Raw genomic sequence first — 18,704 nt, forward strand, 5'->3', positions numbered from 1 at the left:
ACCTTTCTTTAATTTTGAATCTTAATGCTATGAGCTCAGCTGTAATCTGCAGTTCTAAGCAGGATAGATATTCATAAATGGAAATTATATATTGAACCTTTTTAAAAGATGTTTACTTAACATTTATGTTTACTTCACATGCTCGAAAATAAGATACGATCTTAAAATAATCTTAATCATTTGTATATATATTACACTGTGGCATTATTTAATTTAAATTCAGATTGCCAAGCAATTGACAACCCTGCTTGAGCAAAATTTCCAATGCAACTTACTTCGCAGCCCTGAAAACCACAAATATGCCGGAAAATTTAGGGAATTTCGGCCCTCGATCTTCTGGCAACACCGGCTGGAAAATAAAAATGGCTACCACTGTGTGCTTGTTATTGTTCGTGGAAATTTAATAATTACGAAGTTTTTTGTACAAAATAAACAGGATAAACGCCTCGTTGCAACGCCAATTGACGTCTGAAAAGCAAGCGCGAATCTTTCGACAGCAATCAGTGCGTTTATCGAGTGCCCGCACACAATCGAACCGTGTGAAATTAAGCCCCCGAAAATCGGTTGCCCGAATGCGTGAAAATTTTCGAGTTCCGCTAAACAGGCATTACTATTTGGCCAGCAAATGTGAAATGGAGAACAGTGGGGGCCCAAATGCATACAGTTTGCCCTAAACAGTAATTGAAAAGCGGGCAGGCAAGATTCCCAGCAGGAAAAGCGCTTGAAAAGTGACGCAGGAAAATCCGTATCCGCGCCCCGCACGTGTGTGAGTGTGTGTGTTGCAGTGCATGTGTGTGTGTGTTGGTGAGGCTACTACTAAAAAAAAAGTCATAAGCAAAGGGGAGAAGAAAAAAAATAATAGTGGAAAATGCCCAAAAACCAAGTCGCAGAGGTTAAAAACTGAATGCGGAATACATCGAAAGACAATAAACCGAAGCCATCGAGTGTTATGCCTAAAATGCAATTGGTTCAACAATTCCAATCCAAAGGACGCCACGGCGGTCAATCGAAAGCTAAATGCGAGAATTGAGCAGCGTTCTACCAATTAAACCTACGACGCGTGCGATTGTCGTGTGATGATATGCCACTTAAACAGGTGAGTTGAGTTTATCGTGTTTCGCTTTTTAAGCGAGCGCAACAGAACAGCTGATTTGCGATTATTGCACTTCAAGTGGGCTTCTTCCCCCCTTTTCTCTTTTTTCTTTTTTGTCTGTTTTTGCCTTTTGCTCATTTTACACTTGCGTCACCCACGCACTCAGAGACGGGGATAAAAACAAAAACAATAGGCGGCGAAAAGGGCGAACTAATTGGTTGGTTTTAAGTGTGTAGAATCTCGCATTTCCCGTGTTTTTTTTTTTTATCTCTTTCTGTTTCCCCCCTTTTTTTATTTTATTAATCAGCCGCCCCCTTTTTACCCCCTGCCTTAGTTCCAAGCAAGTATTTTGGTTACCTTTTCCCTCTGCCACACACACTTGCCCACCCAGCTCACGCACACACACACACACCAGCGCACCGCCTTCCAAGAGGCCAAGAAGAAAAATGGCGACGAAGTCGGGGTATCGATAACACGTTCCGCAGAGAGAAATGGAAAACGCACGCACGCATGAGAAAATGCAACCTGTGGGCACCAGCTGCCCCGCCCCCTTTTGGGCCGCCGCGCGTGGAAAATGCAGTCAGCTGAAATGTCTTTTGGGTTACTCAATTCAAGCATATTATCTTTGGGGACTGTTGTCGAAACAAATTGTTGTTGGAATTTCCAATGAGTGCACTATGGCCATCCCTCTCTTGCACCAGAGACCGCAGGGTCAAAAATAAAACGAGAAATGCAAATAATATAGTAAATATATAAGAAATAAATACATTCAAGCATGACAGAGCTATGGAAGGTAAATGAAACTTATAAATAAGGTTCAGAATTGTGTTTTCGCATAAATTTGGTGTTTATATGTTTGCGTGTCGTGAACCAGGGCTGCAAACCCTCGCTGGATAGATATCGATAACAAATACTGGCCATCGCCAGCAATTTCACTGTCCCTCTTCTTCTTTCTCTTCCTATACGGCTCCTTAAATGTTAATTAAATGTTGTAAATTTGCAAAATGTCTCACATGTGTGCCACTTTGCAGCAGCTTGAACCGTCACTGGTGCGGATATTGGTCTCGCTACCCTGGGACGCAGCACAACGGCTGCGCCAGCTGGCCAACGATGGAAATCCGGAGCTGCGCGCCCTCAACATTCAGTCCGTGCAATTCGAGGGCGATTCTGTGATAAATTTAAAAGTTGGTGGACAAGATATTAAGATAACCAAGGGTGAGTAGTATTAGCAAATGCCCTCTAAACAAACAATTAACCTGGGTAATCCCTTCTCGTAGATAATGTAAACGAGACACTTGAGGCGGCTGGCTCGCTTTCCGGCAACAAAAGTGGTCTGCTGGCCACGGGATTCGATGGCCCCAGTACGAGCAAGGCGGCTTCCGCCTTTATGCAACAGCAGCAGCAGAGAATCCTGCAACAGCCCCAAAACGATGCAATCTCACTCCAGCAAAGAAGAGCGGCGGCGGCGGGCCTTGGACTTCAGAAGATGCCCCTCCAGACCACGCAGCAGCAGCAACAACAGCAGCAGCAGCAGGTGGCCGTGACACCCGCCGTCTTCAAATCCCCCAATACCGTGTGCCCCATGGAGGGCAAGGTGCCGTTGCTGCTACCATCTCCCTCCACCACGCGGGACTTTCCCTTCGAGAGCATGCGTCAGGCGAGAGTGCTGCAAGGTCGAGAGGCGGGCGGCCTGGGTCCGCCCCTACCGCCACCTCCTCCGCCAAATGTAACACTAAAGGTGCTGAAGACGCAAACGCAGCAGGCACCTCAGAATGGCGAGCTGACACCCACAACGCCAACGCCAGCTGCACCAACGCCGCCCGGCAGCAAATCTCAGTTCATCCAGCCACCACCGCCGCCATATCCGGGTTTGGGTGCTGCCACGGCCAGCAGCGTCAGTTCACCCATTGCCATAGCGGGCGCTAGTGCCAAGCCAGCCATTGTGACGGCACCCAGCCAGCTGAACCATCCGCTTGGGCATCCGCCGCTGCCTACGGCGACGTCGACGGGCAGCAACAACATTGCCATATCGTCGCCGCTGCTTGTGAATCTGCTGCAGAACGACGGCAATGGCATGTCGAATCCGAACCAGCTCAAGTCGCCCCAACAGCAGCAGCAGCAGTCGCCGCTGATTGGAATGAGCCCCAGTGGAGCGCAGATGATGAACTCCCCTATGCGATCCTCCGGTCCTGCGACGCCCAGCGATTTTCTCATGGGTGACGTACTGAGTCCGGTGGTGCCTTCCTCACCCACAACGCCCCAGGCGGCGGCTCCTCCCTGCCCGCCGCCCGTGGTGATGCGGAATCTGCAGCAGCAGCAACAACAACATCAGCAGGCCATGCTCAGTCCCAGCGGCAATGGCAATCTTTTGTATACTCAGCAACAGCAGCAGGGTCAGCAGCAGCAACCACAACAACAGCAGCAAGGACCACCAATTCGCTTTCAACAGCAACATCAGCAAATGTCGCCACAGGCTGTGGCCCTGCGACAGCAGCAACTTCAGCGCCAACAGCAGATGCGATTCATGCAACCGCAGCAGCAATTACAGGGCCAGCAGCAACCACAGCAACAGTATCAGCCTGCGCCCGGTAAGCGTCACTTTAATGCCTTTACGACTTGATGTCACATGCCTTTTTGATGACCATCAAAGTTATTAAGGCGTGCATAGGCATAGACTTTTTTCTAACCTGTATATTTCCCTTCTAACAGATTGCTTCAACAACATGGGCATGAGTCCCATGCAACAGCAACAGATAAGACATCAACTGAGACCCGGCGGACTGCCGCTGGCTCCTCCGCCGCCTCATCCGCAACAGCAACAGCAGCGGCTCATGGGCCTGTCCATGCCGCAAGCGTCACCCCAACAGCAATTCATGAGCGGAGCCTCGCCCCTTGGACCCGCCCTCTCGCCCGCCTCCAGTCACCATTCGATGCACAGTCCGCTGATGTCCAATCATCAGGCGCAGCAGCAGCCGCAGATGGTGTCGCCTGCGGCAACACCTGGACCTACTGCTCCCAGCGAAATGGCTGTACAAATCATGCCAGCCAATCAACACGTACCTGCAGCTCCACCACCAGATTACAATCAGGCGGCAGCCAACTCTCGCTGGCCGCTGGCCGGGATCAATAAGCCGATGGACTCGGCCACCAAGAGTAGTTTTCAGGAATTCACGCGTTACCAGATGCAGTACAATCTTCAGCAACAGCAGCAGCAAGTCAGCCTGCCGGGACAGCCGCAACAGCAGCAGCAGCAGCCACAACAGCAACAGTTGCCGCCTCCTGCGCTGCCGACGCAGCAACAACAAAGTCAGGTTCAACAGCCACAGGTTGCAGGTCAGGCTCCTGGTCAGGTCGATTCTTTAATATCGCTTTCCGTGCTCGATGCCCTGACCACAAACGATTTGGACGCCCTGTTGCCCACTTTGAACTGTGATCTGGACTCCACACTCAGTTTGGAAGATAAGAACGAGCTAGAATCTCTGCTGCAAGACGCCAAGGATCTGGACTTGGATCTGATCGAGGACAATCTATCGGCGGTTGACATGAGAGACGCTCTCAACACGTTGCAAGAAGCGCCACTGGAACAGCAGCAGCAGCAACAACAACAGGCGCCGTTGCAGCCTCAACAGCAGACGCCGCAAATGATGCAAATGCCCTACCAGCAGCAACCACAGCAGCAACAACAGTTGCAGCAACAATTGATCATGCAACAACATCAGAGGCAGCAGCAATTGCCGCAGATGCAACAGCGCCAGCAGCAGCAACAGGTGCAGCGACAACTGCAACTGCAGCAGCAGCAACAACAACAGCTGCAGATGGTTCAACGCCAGCAGCAGCAACAGCAGTCCCAATTGCAAGTCCAGCATCCGCAGCAGCCACAGCGACCTCCCCAGAAGCAATTTATCATTAATCCACATACCGGCGATATGGAACCTATGGCCAGCGACGATAGCGAGACTGAGGCTGAAGAGGAAACTGGCCAGGCGCAATTCCGCAACAGCCACAGTGGATTAGGCAGTTTCAATTTCAACCCCGCCAACGATATGGTTCTGCCCAGCAATCTGTTTTCCGAGGAGGACTCCAATTCCGCGCAGCAGCATCCCATGGGTATAAGTAGTGATCAAGAAAGATCGCGCGATTCCCTGGCATCGAACAAATCAGCCACCAGCAGGGCTAGAAAAACGCCGGTGTCGAAGGCGAACCATAGCAATTTCGGTGCGGGTGATAATTCGCCACGATCCAGCAATAGTTCGCCGTTGATTGGTTTGAACTCGCCCCAATCGGTGACAGCCAATGCAGGTGGAGCGCCCAGCAAGAAGGCCAAGCCAAATCTGCTGCGCGGCAAGCTGCAACAGGGAGTCAAGGAGCGCAAAGCCAAGGATCCCACGGCCGCGCCAAAACAGAAGAGAGAACGGGCGAAGGGCAATGCCAAGACGAAGGCGGCCGAGGAGAAGATAAAGCTGCGACTGAAACTGGAGAAGGTGGAGACTACGCCGGCAGCGGGAGCCGGCTACGAGGGACAGATTATTATCAACCAGCAGCCACAGCAGCAGCAGACCATTGTGGTGAATAATCACATGCAACAGTTGCCCATGCAGACGCAACTGTTGGCTCTGCCGACACAACAACAACCACAACAGCAGCAGCAGCAGCCACAAATGCAGCAAACTCAAATGCAGATAACCCAACAGCAACATCAGCAGCAGCAACAACCTTCTCAGCTTCAGCAACAGCAACAACCTACTCCGCTCCAGCAACAACAGCCACAACAGCAGCAGCCGCTTCAACAGCAACAACAACAACACCATCCGGTCTATAGCAACTTTCAACAACAACAACAGCAGCAGCAAAATGTCCCGGGGCCCAATGAACCACGTGTTCCTCCACTGCAGATCCGTTTGCGTGGAAAGAACCATGTGGTGGTCAAGAACACGCGAAAGGATCGAAAGAAGGTCCAGAACCAGGAGGCCGGTGCTGATGAGCGCCAACTGAAGCGCAGCTACAGCGATCAGCCACCGCAGCAATTGCTTATGGACCCAGCAGAAAACAAGCAAGCCAAGCTCACGCCACCGCCCCATGTCAACGGATTGCCCATACTGATCCAGAAGACGACGGCGACAGTGGCGCCACCACAATTGCCACAACAACTGCAAGCCGGAGTAGCCACAACCACAAAGACCACCACCATTGTGGCGGGCAAGAATGGTCTAACGATCAGTGCCATTGTGGAGGCGCACAAGGCCCAGGCTCAAGCGCAGGCCCAATCCCTCAGTGATCCACAGCTGATAGTGGGTTCCACCAACACAGGAACAACGCCTACGTCCACCACCCTGCAGCAGCAGCAGCTGAGCAAGATAGCCACCTCGTTGCCCAGCAGCATTACACTAAGTGCCATCAACAGCAACAATAACAACAACAATGTGAACAGCGGGAATAACAACAATCGGCTGTTGACGATAAAGAATCCGATTAAGACTGCCGCCACCATAACACCCATTGTGGGTGGCAAGCCGATGACAAAAAACCATAAGCCGCCGCCATACATCACAGCCGTGCAACAGCTGCAGCTGCAGAAGCAACAACAGCAGCAGCAACAACAGCAGCAACAGCAGCAGCAACAACAGCAGCAGCAACAGCAGCGACAACTGGCGGCGGCCGTAACCATGTTGCCCAGTGCGACGACCCTGAAGCGTGTGGAGATAACAAAGGTCACACCGCAGGTCACGGCAGAGCAGGCTCCTAGCATAAACCCATCCCCAGTAGCCGTAGCAGCAGCAGCCACAGCAACACTAGCGACATCGTCGACGCCCACTACGCAAACAACTCAGCTGATCTGTGATAGAAAGTTGCCAGTGGCCATGCCACCGATGACCACGGTCAATAACGTGGTGGTGGCCACAGTGAACTCCTCTTCCGCCACCCTGTCGACCTTATCCTCCGTATCAACGGCCTCCTCCGCATCCATAATCACCACCTCTACCTCATCGCCGGCTGCGTTGCCCAGCACGTTGCGCAACTCACCCGCCAGCAATGGAAGTGGGACACCCGGTCACGGAAACAATGGCGGCGGCGAGGACAGCGGCATTGAGTCCATGGACGCCCTGTCCGAAAAGAGTCCTCATCAACTCTCGTCCAGCAGTCCAATCCAAGTGAGCAAGGCGGCGGTGACGATGGTGCAGCAGCAGCAGCAACAGACGAGCGCAGTCGCCACAACCACATCCGCGGCGGTGATAGCACCAGTGATCACTCCCAGCTCAACGCCAGCAGGAACAACGACAGCTGTAGCGACATCATTAACCGTATCCAGTTCCCTGCAACAGCAGCAAAAGCAGCAGGCTGACGATGAGATCGAGAAGGCTCTGGCGAAGATGGAGGGTGACTTTCCCGATGATCTCGAGGACATTGTTTCATCGATGATCAAGGAGACAAGCGAATGTGCCAGTGCTGCGGGTGGTAGTTTCCTGAATAGCCTGGAGAGCTCACTGCCAGCAGCGACAGTTGCAACCGTTGTGACCACAGCCTCCACGAACACCAGTAGCATAGGTAGCATCAAGTTGAACGGCGAACATCATATACTCGAACACGATGATCTCATCAAGAAACTCACAGAGAGCAAGCCACCGACGATCAAGGTGAAGCTGGACGAGATGCCACCGCTGCTTACAATTAAGAAGGAGCCGGCGATTAAACCGATAGCCAGCGCCCTTAAAGTGGAAGCCAAAGTGGTGGAGGTAAAGGTGGAACCGAAAGTCGAGCCCAAGTCGGAGGAGAAGTTGCAGGAAAAGGCTCAGAGCGAGGCTTCTTCAGCATCACTGCAACCCATTTCTATTGAAATACCTGCTCAGGTAGACGGTGAGACGCCGAGAATAAGGACGCGGGCCAGCAGTCGCCTGGAGAGTCCCCTGGATGCGCCAAAAGCAAGTCCTGATCCCACAACTGTCACGGGAGTTCCAGCCCCAGCGGCAAGTGCAGCCAACACGCCTACCACCGTCAAGAGTCTATCCCGCGCCTCCTCCACCGCCAGTCCTCGCGTGGTCACACCAACTCCCAACCACAACAACAATAACAACAAGCGAAGGCGCCAGGAATCCGAGTGTGGCAGCAGTAACGATGGTGCCGACTTGGGCGAGAACAACATAAAGCGGCCGAGGGTGAGCACCGGCACCTCCAATAACAACGCAGCAGAAACAGCTGCAGATCACAATGCCGGCGCGGGATTGCCGAAGAAGGTTGAAATCGAGTCCTCCGATTCTGATGAGCCGCTGATCGAGGTGGCCGGCAAGGTGCGCAACTCCAAACAAGCCCAGGTCGAAGCTGCCGATGCCGCAGCAGCAGCAGGAGTAGAGAAGCACGTGACGCGACGAAATGCACAGCAGCTACAACCACCGCAGAACAGTAAGTGAACTTTGATCCTTTTATCTTGATTTGGCAATAATCTTGGTTGCTTAGCAAATTGCAAATTCAAAACCGCTAAGAGAAAGTGTCTTTTGAATAATCAATGATTTTATTTCCAACAGAAACGGTCGGCAACCATGCTCCCTCTTCCGCACCTGCCCTTGGAACACCGCGATCGGGAAAAGCTCAAGCGCCAGTTGGTCCCACCACCGCTGCGAACAACAATCACAACAGCAGCACACCCAACAATCCCAGTGCTGTGCCCGCCTCAGCGGCCACGCCAACAATGCCAGGCGGTGCTGTGGTGACCACCAGCCAAGTTAACAGCGGCACGAGTGTGGTGCATGCAACACGGGGAGCCACCGCAGCGGCTGCCAGCACCACCAATAACAACTCGGCCAGCTCGCCCACGGACGAGAAGATCGGCACCCGGAGAAGCGTGCGAGCCAGTGCGGCAGCCAACAAGATCATCTATAGTCGCAGCAATGCAGCCGCAGCTGCTGCAGCAGCCGCCGCCGCGGCAGAGCCGAAGGGAACACCTGGCAAGGCGGGAGCAGCAGTTGGTGCCAACAGTGCCGGCAGTGTGGAAAGTGTCGCGGAAGCCAGGCGAAAGACCCGCAGTGCAGGTGAGAATATATTGAATAATCTTGGCTCAACTGAGCTAATCGTACTCCGTTTTGCAGTCATTGGCGAGTCCATGTTGACCGAGGGACGCCGGAGAAGAACGTCGCGTGATTACAAGTGACCAGAGTTTTGCGCCTTGGCTAAAGGCTTAAACCATCCGAGCGATGCACACGAAGACGATCTGCTGGAGCTATTCGAAGACTTTGAGCAGCAACAGCAGCCGCATCAGCAGCAGCAGCAACAGCTGGAGATCAGCAGCAGCAGCTTTCCTTTAGCCCAGGCGCAGGACGAGGACGGTGATGAGATGGCCGAATATGAGAATCTGGCGCGAGCAGCCGGCGGTTACATGGAGGAGGCCGATCATTTGCTGTCTTACCACAGTAGCAGCAGTGCCGCGGACGTTGAGGTGGATGAGGTGCTGATGCCGGAGTTGGCCAACGCCACGGCCCTAGACTGCGCCAGCTTTGTCGACTACGATGAGTTTAACCTGTGCCTGAACAACATCCTCAGCGAGGAGGACGACAGTGATAGTGCACGAGGAGGAGGCGTCAGCGGCATGGCGACTAAACACCAACAGGCATGGCGCGACGCCGGCGACGTGCTCAACATCGTACAGCTCAGCAACGATCTGGGATTGAGTTTTCAAGAGTTCGCCAGTGAGGCGACAACGGCGGATGAGCAGCGCTCCGCCAGCAGCAGCTCACCGCAGCTGGCGTAGTGAAGTAGGATTACGGACGGCTACTTGTATATATCACACGCACTGATACCGAACGCTTACGTTTGTAGTTCTTAGTCCTAGTTTCCGTTGAGGATTATTTTGTATAGTTAGTGGTAGCCAAAAGTTGCAATAATGTTGCGTCTCATAGCGAGCAACATCACACCCAGACACACTCTCTCACACACACATACACATACACACATGCACACACACAAACACACCCATACATACAACGCAAACGGACGGTTGCAAGCGCCGATTTACGCCTTGTTTACACTTTGTTTTCCGCCTCCTCAGTCCGAGCTTATCCGCCGCCACCGCCCTCATCTGGCACTGCTATTACTCCCCAAAAATGCACCCATTGGAAATGATTTGCTAGTCATGTGAAACAGGCAATTTAATGTATAGCTCAGAAGATGAAATTTGAACAAATTAGTTGAGTAACTTATTCGAGAAGCTCCCGTAAACACTAACATAGTATAGTTGGCCGAAACTGCAAAACATCTACAAACTCTCACGCATGCATAGTTTTATTTGAAATTTGAAACAAACAAGAGAAATCTTATTTCCATGGACCGCTCTGTAATATTTGAATACTTCACGATGCAACATGAACACATTTCTAGGTTTAGGTTGTCCTACTTTTAAGCGCTGCGCCCCAGTCGAAAGTCTATAAGAAGCTGATCCGTTGGATCGAGCAGATCAGAGCAGACCACACGTTTACATTAGGTTTTATATTTTTGTAACCTTTAACATACGAATACAGTACAGTACATACAGATATATAGCGTATTAGTTTCCGTAAGCTTGCGTTGTTTCGAAAATTTGTTTTTTAGTTTTAAATGCTCTAGCCTAAGGACAGTAATCTTAACGCGAATTCTTTACCAATATGCACATGGAAACCTATGCAATAAGTTAGTCAAAAATGTAAAAAGGCCAAGCACCAGAAAAGTGAAAACACAAAAACCTACAAAAAACAAAAACGAAAAAAAAAAAATACAAAAAACAGATCGAAAAATATAACGAGAATGAGTGGAGAATATTGAGAATATTGAGAATCAGTCGTCTAGTATCTGTCGTTTTGCAAAGTGAAAAGAACTATATAACGTTATATATTTTGCATACGCAAAACACATAAGAAAATGGGATATCGTGAAAAACAAACCACACAAACAAAAAGTTGTATTGTATATAAGGCAGGCTCTATTTTTGCTAAATGTTATTTGAACTTGAACAAATAGGGGAAAACAATGAGTAAAGTAATGGAAGCAAAGCAAAGCAAAGGCAAAGCGCTAGACAAACACACAAAAAACAACATTATATATTGTTCAATATTATTATTACCTTATTATATATTGTATGATTGCTACATAAAATAATTCTTTTGATACTTGTACATGTTTACTTTAAAGCAAGGCAAAACAAAGCATAAGCGTAGTAAAACCCAACCCTCTAGCATAACTTTGCATATATTCATATAGAACCGCTAAACTAACGTATATAGAACCCGAATCCATAATTGCATACCACACCATCCACGGCCCCTTGATAAACACAAAAGGCGAACCCGTCGAAAACTGAAGCATATTTAGTGGACCTTGTTTAAACACTTTGGACAGCCACAACACAACCAACTGCAATAAGCCCGATAGCACAGAAACACGTTAATGGAAATGTTGTATAGAACGTATAAATAATTTATATACCGCTTCGTAACAAACAGGCAACAACAACACACATAAACAAATAAATGATATATTTAAATATTTAAAACAAACCACACAAGATGAACAACAACAACAAAAACGAAAGTGTCTTAAAACGTAGTATTAGAAGTTTATTATTAATTTGTTTGTACTTTAAAGTAAAATATTTATAGAAAAAGAAAAAAATACAAAGATTTAATATACACAAAAAATAAACGAATGGCGTTTTTGGAATTTCCGGGAATTGGAAGCTGAGTTTTTGAAAACTCATTTTTTTAAAAGCTACCTTAAAACTCGGATTCAGAAGAATATATAGTTGAACAGTAATGTGAGAAACTGATAAATATTTTCATTTAAATTAAACAATTGGAAGTTGTAACTCTGTTACCAATATTTTACGTATTATTTGCTGTGTCGTTTGATCAATTTGAAATTATTTCAAATTACCCAAAATCATCCGTTGATGATTCCAGCAGGTCCTGTGATTTTTCCCGGTGGCCAGTGAGCAGCGTTCCCAACTCCAGAGAGTGTCCCCCAGTGGGTGCGCTCTCCCTGCGCCGGCGCCTGGCGAGGATTGTCGGCTTCCGAGGAGAGGAAAGCTGGCTCGGCACACCAGGGACCCGCAGCTGCGGCCATCCGCCGACTGGCAGTTGAGAGCGAGTGGCCGCCGCGAGCAGGACGGCAGAAGCGGAGCAGGCAGCAGGATTCCCCGGAAGCCACGAGCAACACGTAACAGAGCGGCCCCAGGTGAAGGAGGGGGCTGCGGAGAGGCGGGGCAGCCGTAGGCTTTCAGTATACACAGGGAGCTCCCCCAAAAGCAAAGGATAAAATATTTCAACGCCCGCCGCGCTTCAAAGTAAGTTTAGCCATATCCTGCACAAGGATTACAGGGGGATTACTACCCGGACACAGCCAGAAATAAACGCACAGATGTGCCAACTACCAAGATAGTTCAGCTTTAACTGCGTGGCCAGTGGTCTCCGAGGTGCCGTGAATACTTTGGGCCTTCGTGCCAGCGCAGCTATCAGCGGCCAACTTCCAAGTCCTGGCCACAAGTGACCCCATGGCAACATTAGCCAGCAACTGGCGTTGCAGCAGCGAAGGCAACTTGCAGCAACAGCAATTGCACTGGCCATGTTGACGCTTAGGATGACGTCCTACTTTCCGAGACTTTCATTCGCTCAAGTGCGTCTGTGTTGGTTCCACGATGACGTAGTTTGCCAAGTCGGAATGTGTGTGTGGCCTGTTTGTTGGCCCGAATGCTTGCATGTGCGTATGTATGTGGCAGAGGTTGTCGTTTGGTGTGTACACACCAACAAGTGTCGCCTGACCCAAAGGCCGCCAATGAGGAGGAGGGCTGGAAAATTAATGCACGCTACTTGGCCAAAACAGAATCCGAAACGGACTCTACGATTGTACTTACGGGAAGGGGGTATATCAATAAGTATACTCATCTGTGGCTTAAACCTACATATATCATATATCATATCTTATATATCATACCATTATATTATATATAATATATGATTGAACCCTTCAAAGCTTTAACTTATGATAAGAGATAATAAAAGATTCAAGTTTTTGAACATCCTAATACCGAGGCATAATAATAGCTCCAAACATTCTAGAACCACCGCCTATCCGTGGATCATGCAGCGAGATCGCTGCAGGAATCCTTGGTAGATTCGCAAGATGCTCATCCGCCTGCGCTATGGACGACGCCTGCAGACCTATCTGAAGATAGGCGCCTGTGTCCTGGTGGGCCTGTGCTACTCGCCTTCCTCTTCCGCGAATCCCTCAATGCCTACGAGCACCGGGAGCGGGCCACGGCCGCGGAACTGGAGGCGGATTCGGAGCCCTCGAAGCAGCAGCTCAAGCTGAAGCGGCAGCAGCTGCAGCGCCAGAGGATTTTGGCCAAGCAGCTGGAGCAGGGAAAGGCCATTGCTGGGGGGATGCCAGTGCAGGCAGCTCATCCGCCCTGGCAGCAGCTCCTCCGCCGCCGCTGCCGCCGGCCACCACCTTGAATCCCGTCTATGAGTACTCCGAGGAGCTGCACAGTCGCACGGAGCGGGAGCTGCAGAGGAGGAGCGAGCATCTGGCCGGCCGTCTGCGATCGGTATAAGCTGCAGGAAAAGTACCCACCGAATCCCTGGGAGTTCTTCGTCTCACCTGGCCACAACAATCTCGTCTGGTTGGTGGCATCCTGTCTGTAGTTTGTTTCCTTTTTCTGAACCCTTTTCGGTTTACTTTTAGGTGCAACGTCTTCAAGGCGGCCAGTAGTACGTGGATGTATTACTTTAATATACTAGGTGAGTTATAATTAAAATGTATATAATTAAAATGTAAAATATGATCTCTTACACTTACGCTTTGTTTTCTTGGCATGGAGTTTGATTGACTTGGTCCAATATTCCTCCTAAGAGTATTTTGTAATTTTGTAATATGGATTTTCAGCTGGCTACGATGTGAAGTATCTGCAGCGAACGGAGACGCAGCCACTGGAGTTGGCCAGGAAGCGTTTTCCCCGCCCGGAACTGGGCGAACTGATGGAGCTGCTGCCCAGCGCCCTGTCCTTCCTTTTCGTGCGCGATCCCTTCGAGCGGATCCTGAGTGCCTATCGCAACAAGCTGGAGGGCAACAAGAACACCTTCTACAAGGCGCTGGGCAACAAGATCGTGCATCGCTACAGGCAGCGGAATCTGGGCGGTCCCTGGCCGCGATGTGGACCCACCTTCGAGGAGTTCGTGCGCTTCCTGATCGCCGAGCATGCGGCGGGCAAGAGATTCGACGAGCACTGGGCGCCAGTCTATAGCTTCTGCACGCCCTGCAGCGTTAACTTCACCATCATTGGCAAGACGGAGACGTTCCAGAGGGACTCGGAGTTCATAATACGGCAGGCGGGCCTGGAATCGCTGCTCCTGGGACTGGGCAAGCTGCCGCAGCGAAAGCAGCGCAAGATTGGCAACCAAGCGCGAAGTGGGATTAAATCCGAGGCCCTGGTCGAGCGATACTTCGCCGATCTCGACCGCTCAACGTTGGACCAATTGCTCAAGATATATCGCATCGATTCGAGCTCTTTGACTACGACTATCGCCGGTACTACGATATGGTGCATCCGTGGAGCCTGGAGCAGAGCACATCCGCATCCGGAGTGCCGGCTGTCGGAACCACCAGTACCACACCTGCGATATCTCGGCTGGCCATTCCACACAAGGTCAGACGACGTAGGGTCAAGGAGCTTGGGATCGATCAGTCGTGAAACAATCTTATCATGTACCTTTTTACACGAAAACTCAAACCACAGACAAGAAAACACTCTCACACGATAAACAGAACCCAACCGAAGCTAACAAATCTACCAAAAAGTTTATGGCCAAATCAACGTTTTCCAAAAACGAAAAAAAAAAAAACACTCTTGACCTCTCTTAGATAATGCCAAAGAAAACGAGCAAGCGATGTAACGAAGTAACGAACCCGAAAGGAAACTTAGTTAGAAGATTTAGCATTTTGATGGATTTTTTCAGCCACCAAAATTCGAACACGATACCCTACAATTTTAACATGGCGTGGCATGTGTTGTGTTGTAGCTAGTTTATAAGTACCTACAATTTACAGATGCACTCTCAAACCAAACGAAAAAAAAAAGAAACTCACACACACACACAGACCCCACAAGAAAGCGATATATTATATAGTTAAACGATATATACAGACCTCTTTAACCTATATCGCAAACGCTAATCTTCAAGGCAAGGCTGGCGAGTTTATACAACCAGAAAGTGAGAAATCGTCTTACACCAAATGAAATTCTGTAACACGTATTTACAACCGAATCCCAAATACCAAGCCCTCAACAACCACAACATATACTTACTATTATTAATTACATATACCATATATTAACGAAATTTATAAACAGGTCTTGATCTAAGTCTATAACTTTTGTGGACTAGATACGTTTTTCCTAGGCTAACGAAAAAAGCGGAAAATATTCGATTCCCTATATGAAAATGATACAAAGAACGGAAGGAAAGTGTTTAAAACTTATAAAAAAAAGATGGAAAACCCAACAGAAAAACTTTTCATGTGATGTTTAAGGATTTATTATGAAGACAGAGAATATTTAATTATTATACTTATACTGTATTTCGAATAATGATAACAAAGAATCGAAAAGTAACACGATATTATTCTAAATAAATTTAAATTTTCAAAACTTTTTCCGTTGTATAAATACAAGGCAACAAAGTCATTAAGAATAAATAATCTCTTTACCACTCAAACCTGAAGTTTTAATGCATTTCGCCAAGTGTTCAGGGAAAATTGAAAGGTTTGAAGGCTGATATTAATTACTCATTCTGTAATATGTGAAAAGCTCGTGCAAAGGTGATGTAATTTATTGAAAAAGCTGTGTAATAGATTAACTCACAATTTCAGTTGCACTTTGCTGATATAATAGTATGATGATTCATCCCATCGCGTCGGCAAATATTGAATTGCAGTAAATTGACAGTAAAAGACCTTTGGCGATTTGTTTCATCATTATAAATAGTTTATTTTCATTGATCAACACAAAACGAGTTATTTAAATATGCAAATAGATAGGGCTGCGTACGCATAGCTATAGTAATAGTCATATGTATTTCTTGTGCTCCACTGCGATTAATGTAAAGTGTAATAAAGTGTAATACAATTAATACAACTTTAAAAGTGAATGCTCGCCCTCACATGGACTTCGAATTACGACACCAATCGATCTACCAGCTACATGGTCTACAAATATAATGTGTATTTTGTGTGATTTAGAGTTCGTTTTTGTTTTTGAGCAACAACATTTAGTTAGACCCACATGGGTGACCAAAGCAGCAAAACATAAATAAATGGAGAACGACAAACATTAAGGTAGGATATTTAAAATTATTTATTGCAGAATTTATTCATCAATTCTTTTCAGATTTCTTTCGTCTCTCACGTTTTGAATGTGCTTCACGCGTTTCTTAAGTGTAATGTATATGTTTGTTTCACTACACAATAGTACTCAATACAAAATAAAATAAAGTAAAATAAAATAAGCTTAGCTTGCAACTAAAATTATGTACACGACAGGAATATAGATATAGTATATGTATAATTAATTGTGTAATATGTACAACAGCAAATACTTAGTAACGTTTGCCTACAAACATAATAATTCTTTTTCTTCTCCACTTTCGCTGTGCATAAGGAAACTTGGGATGCATAAGAGAACAATAACGTGGCTGGTGACCCCGATGCTAATCGCAGGTCACCAGCTAGCTATGCAAACAAATAGCGTGCGTGTATACAAACAGGTTAAATTAGAAATTCTTTGGGCTGACCCTAAGGATTTGTTTAGCTCCGAGTTGACGAGATCTATATAGTTAAGCATTCACGAATACAAGACTCAATACAATGGATAGATACACATACACACAGATACGTTTGGCCAGGTCTAGTCCTTATGGTCCAGACCTGGCCCATACATAGAGATGGAGACAAGCATGCATCGGTTTCTAATAGTTAACACTCTGTTTTGGGCATCTTACGTAACATATGCTTAAGCCAACTTCTTTGTCCAGGAGAACTACTGGCGACATGGAACTCTCTGCTCTGCCATCTACTGCACTGCTCCCCCGACTCTGATCCCATCAGCCTCTGTCTCTTCGCTCTCTCTCCTGATCCGCTAGTCGTGATCCTGTCCAGCTCCCGGGGCTTGCTTACTCCGCCAAGATCATCTTGATGTTGGCCACCTCGGACTCCAGGCGCTCCAGCTGCGACTTGAGCATTTGATCACGCTCTGCACTGGAGACGACGTTGGCCTCCTTGGGTGCCAGTAGCTTCCTCTGCAGCTGCGCCGTCCACTCCGCACTGGCGATGGAGATACCGGAGTCCCTTTCGTCGCTGGAGTTGTCGCCGCCATCGTTCCAGGCCGGCGGCGATGCACGATTGCAGTTGGGCTCCTGCTTGATGTGCTGCAGCGAGAGCAGCGCCGTGGCCGCCGCATCCTTGTCGCCGAGATGGGATTTGTGGCGCAGCTTGAGGGGCAGACAATTGTTGGCATCGCTGACCTGCTGCGGACTGCTCCGCTGCAGCTGCAGTGGAGCCATGTGCGCCGGTTCGTGCTCCTGCTCATCATCGCCGGATGAGGAGGCGGAGGACAGAGTGGAGGAGGGTGGTGGAGGAGAGCATGTGCTCGTAGCTGGGTGAGCAGGCCCGCCGCGATAGATTCAGCACACTGGCCGCACTGCCAGTCACCGATGAGCTACTGACCGCATCCACAGCACTGCTGCTGACCGCCGTCTCGACATTGTGACTCCAGGCAGCAGCCGCTTCCCGGTGATCCTTATAGGCGCTGGGGGCGGGTACATAGAGTCCAGCAGTCGGTGGCGGTGGTGGTGCTCCCACCACGGCTGCCGCATTGTACAGAGCGCCGACGGCCACCACCTTGCGCAAACTGTCCAGATCCTCGGGCCTGACATTCCGGTTAAGCGCCTGCTGCAGTTGCACCTGGAGATTGGCAATGGTGGTGCTTGGCGGGCGGTTGTGCGGATCGGAGATGGCTGGTGAACTGGAGCCGGCACTGGGACTTGGCTCCTGCTGCTGTTGCTGCGGTGGCTGGGAAATCTGCTGCTGCTGATGCGGCTGATGCTGTGGCGGCTGTGGCTGATAGAGGTGCTGTGTCTGCGACTGGGGCACAACCAACTGTTGTAGGTGCGTGGGAGGCGGCGCAACACCCGCATGATGTATGTGGTGGACACTCTTCACTGTGGCCTCTGGCCGGGCATTGCCATTGGGTCCGTAGATCAGAGGAAGATAGTGGTGGAGCCACTGGATAGCCATTGTGGCCACCTTGGGGCGAACCTTCACCCGAACCACTGCCCGTGGGCGAGGAGCTCGAGGAGGAGCCACCGCCGCTCATCTTGGCGCGCTTTGTGTTGCTCAGCACCTGCTCGCTGGTGGGCAGCGAGGCCAGGATCTTCTCCACGCTGACCAGATTCTCGCCGGAGATGTTGAACTTGTCGCGTATGGCGTCCAGCTGGGCCTTCAGCACATGATTCTCTTTGGTCAGCTCGATGACGCGCTGCTCCAGAACCATGTCGTTGTAGCGCCTCTTCTCCCGACTCCTCTTGGCCGCCTCGTTGTTCCTTCT

General features: G+C 49.3%; 1 protein-coding gene and 2 pseudogenes across 2 annotated transcripts; 2 read left to right on the forward strand and 1 right to left on the reverse strand.

Moving 5' to 3' along the window:
* Positions 1-267: 267 nt before the first annotated feature.
* LOC113564223 (nuclear receptor coactivator 6-like) lies at positions 268-10,093 on the forward strand. Of its 2 annotated transcripts, none has more exons than XM_026979807.1 (6): positions 268-1,096; positions 2,125-2,308; positions 2,371-3,681; positions 3,803-8,488; positions 8,611-9,114; positions 9,172-10,093. In XM_026979807.1, the coding sequence occupies exons 1-6, from the start codon at positions 1,082-1,084 to the stop codon at positions 9,231-9,233; spliced, it is 6,762 nt and encodes a 2,253-aa protein (XP_026835608.1). In that variant the 5' UTR covers positions 268-1,081; the 3' UTR covers positions 9,234-10,093. The 2 variants fall into 2 exon arrangements, with proteins under 2 accessions (XP_026835608.1, XP_026835609.1); XM_026979808.1 differs by having other exon boundaries at positions 2,128-2,308.
* Positions 10,094-13,176: 3,083 nt separating this feature from the next.
* On the forward strand, positions 13,177-14,891 carry LOC113564225 (annotated as a pseudogene).
* Positions 14,892-17,243: 2,352 nt separating this feature from the next.
* On the reverse strand, positions 17,244-18,701 carry LOC113564227 (annotated as a pseudogene).
* Positions 18,702-18,704: the final 3 nt, after the last annotated feature.

This window comes from Drosophila erecta, unplaced genomic scaffold (assembly GCF_003286155.1).
Source record: "Drosophila erecta strain 14021-0224.00,06,07 unplaced genomic scaffold, DereRS2 tig00000057-arrow-arrow-pilon, whole genome shotgun sequence".
Lineage (NCBI taxonomy): Eukaryota > Metazoa > Arthropoda > Insecta > Diptera > Drosophilidae > Drosophila > Drosophila erecta.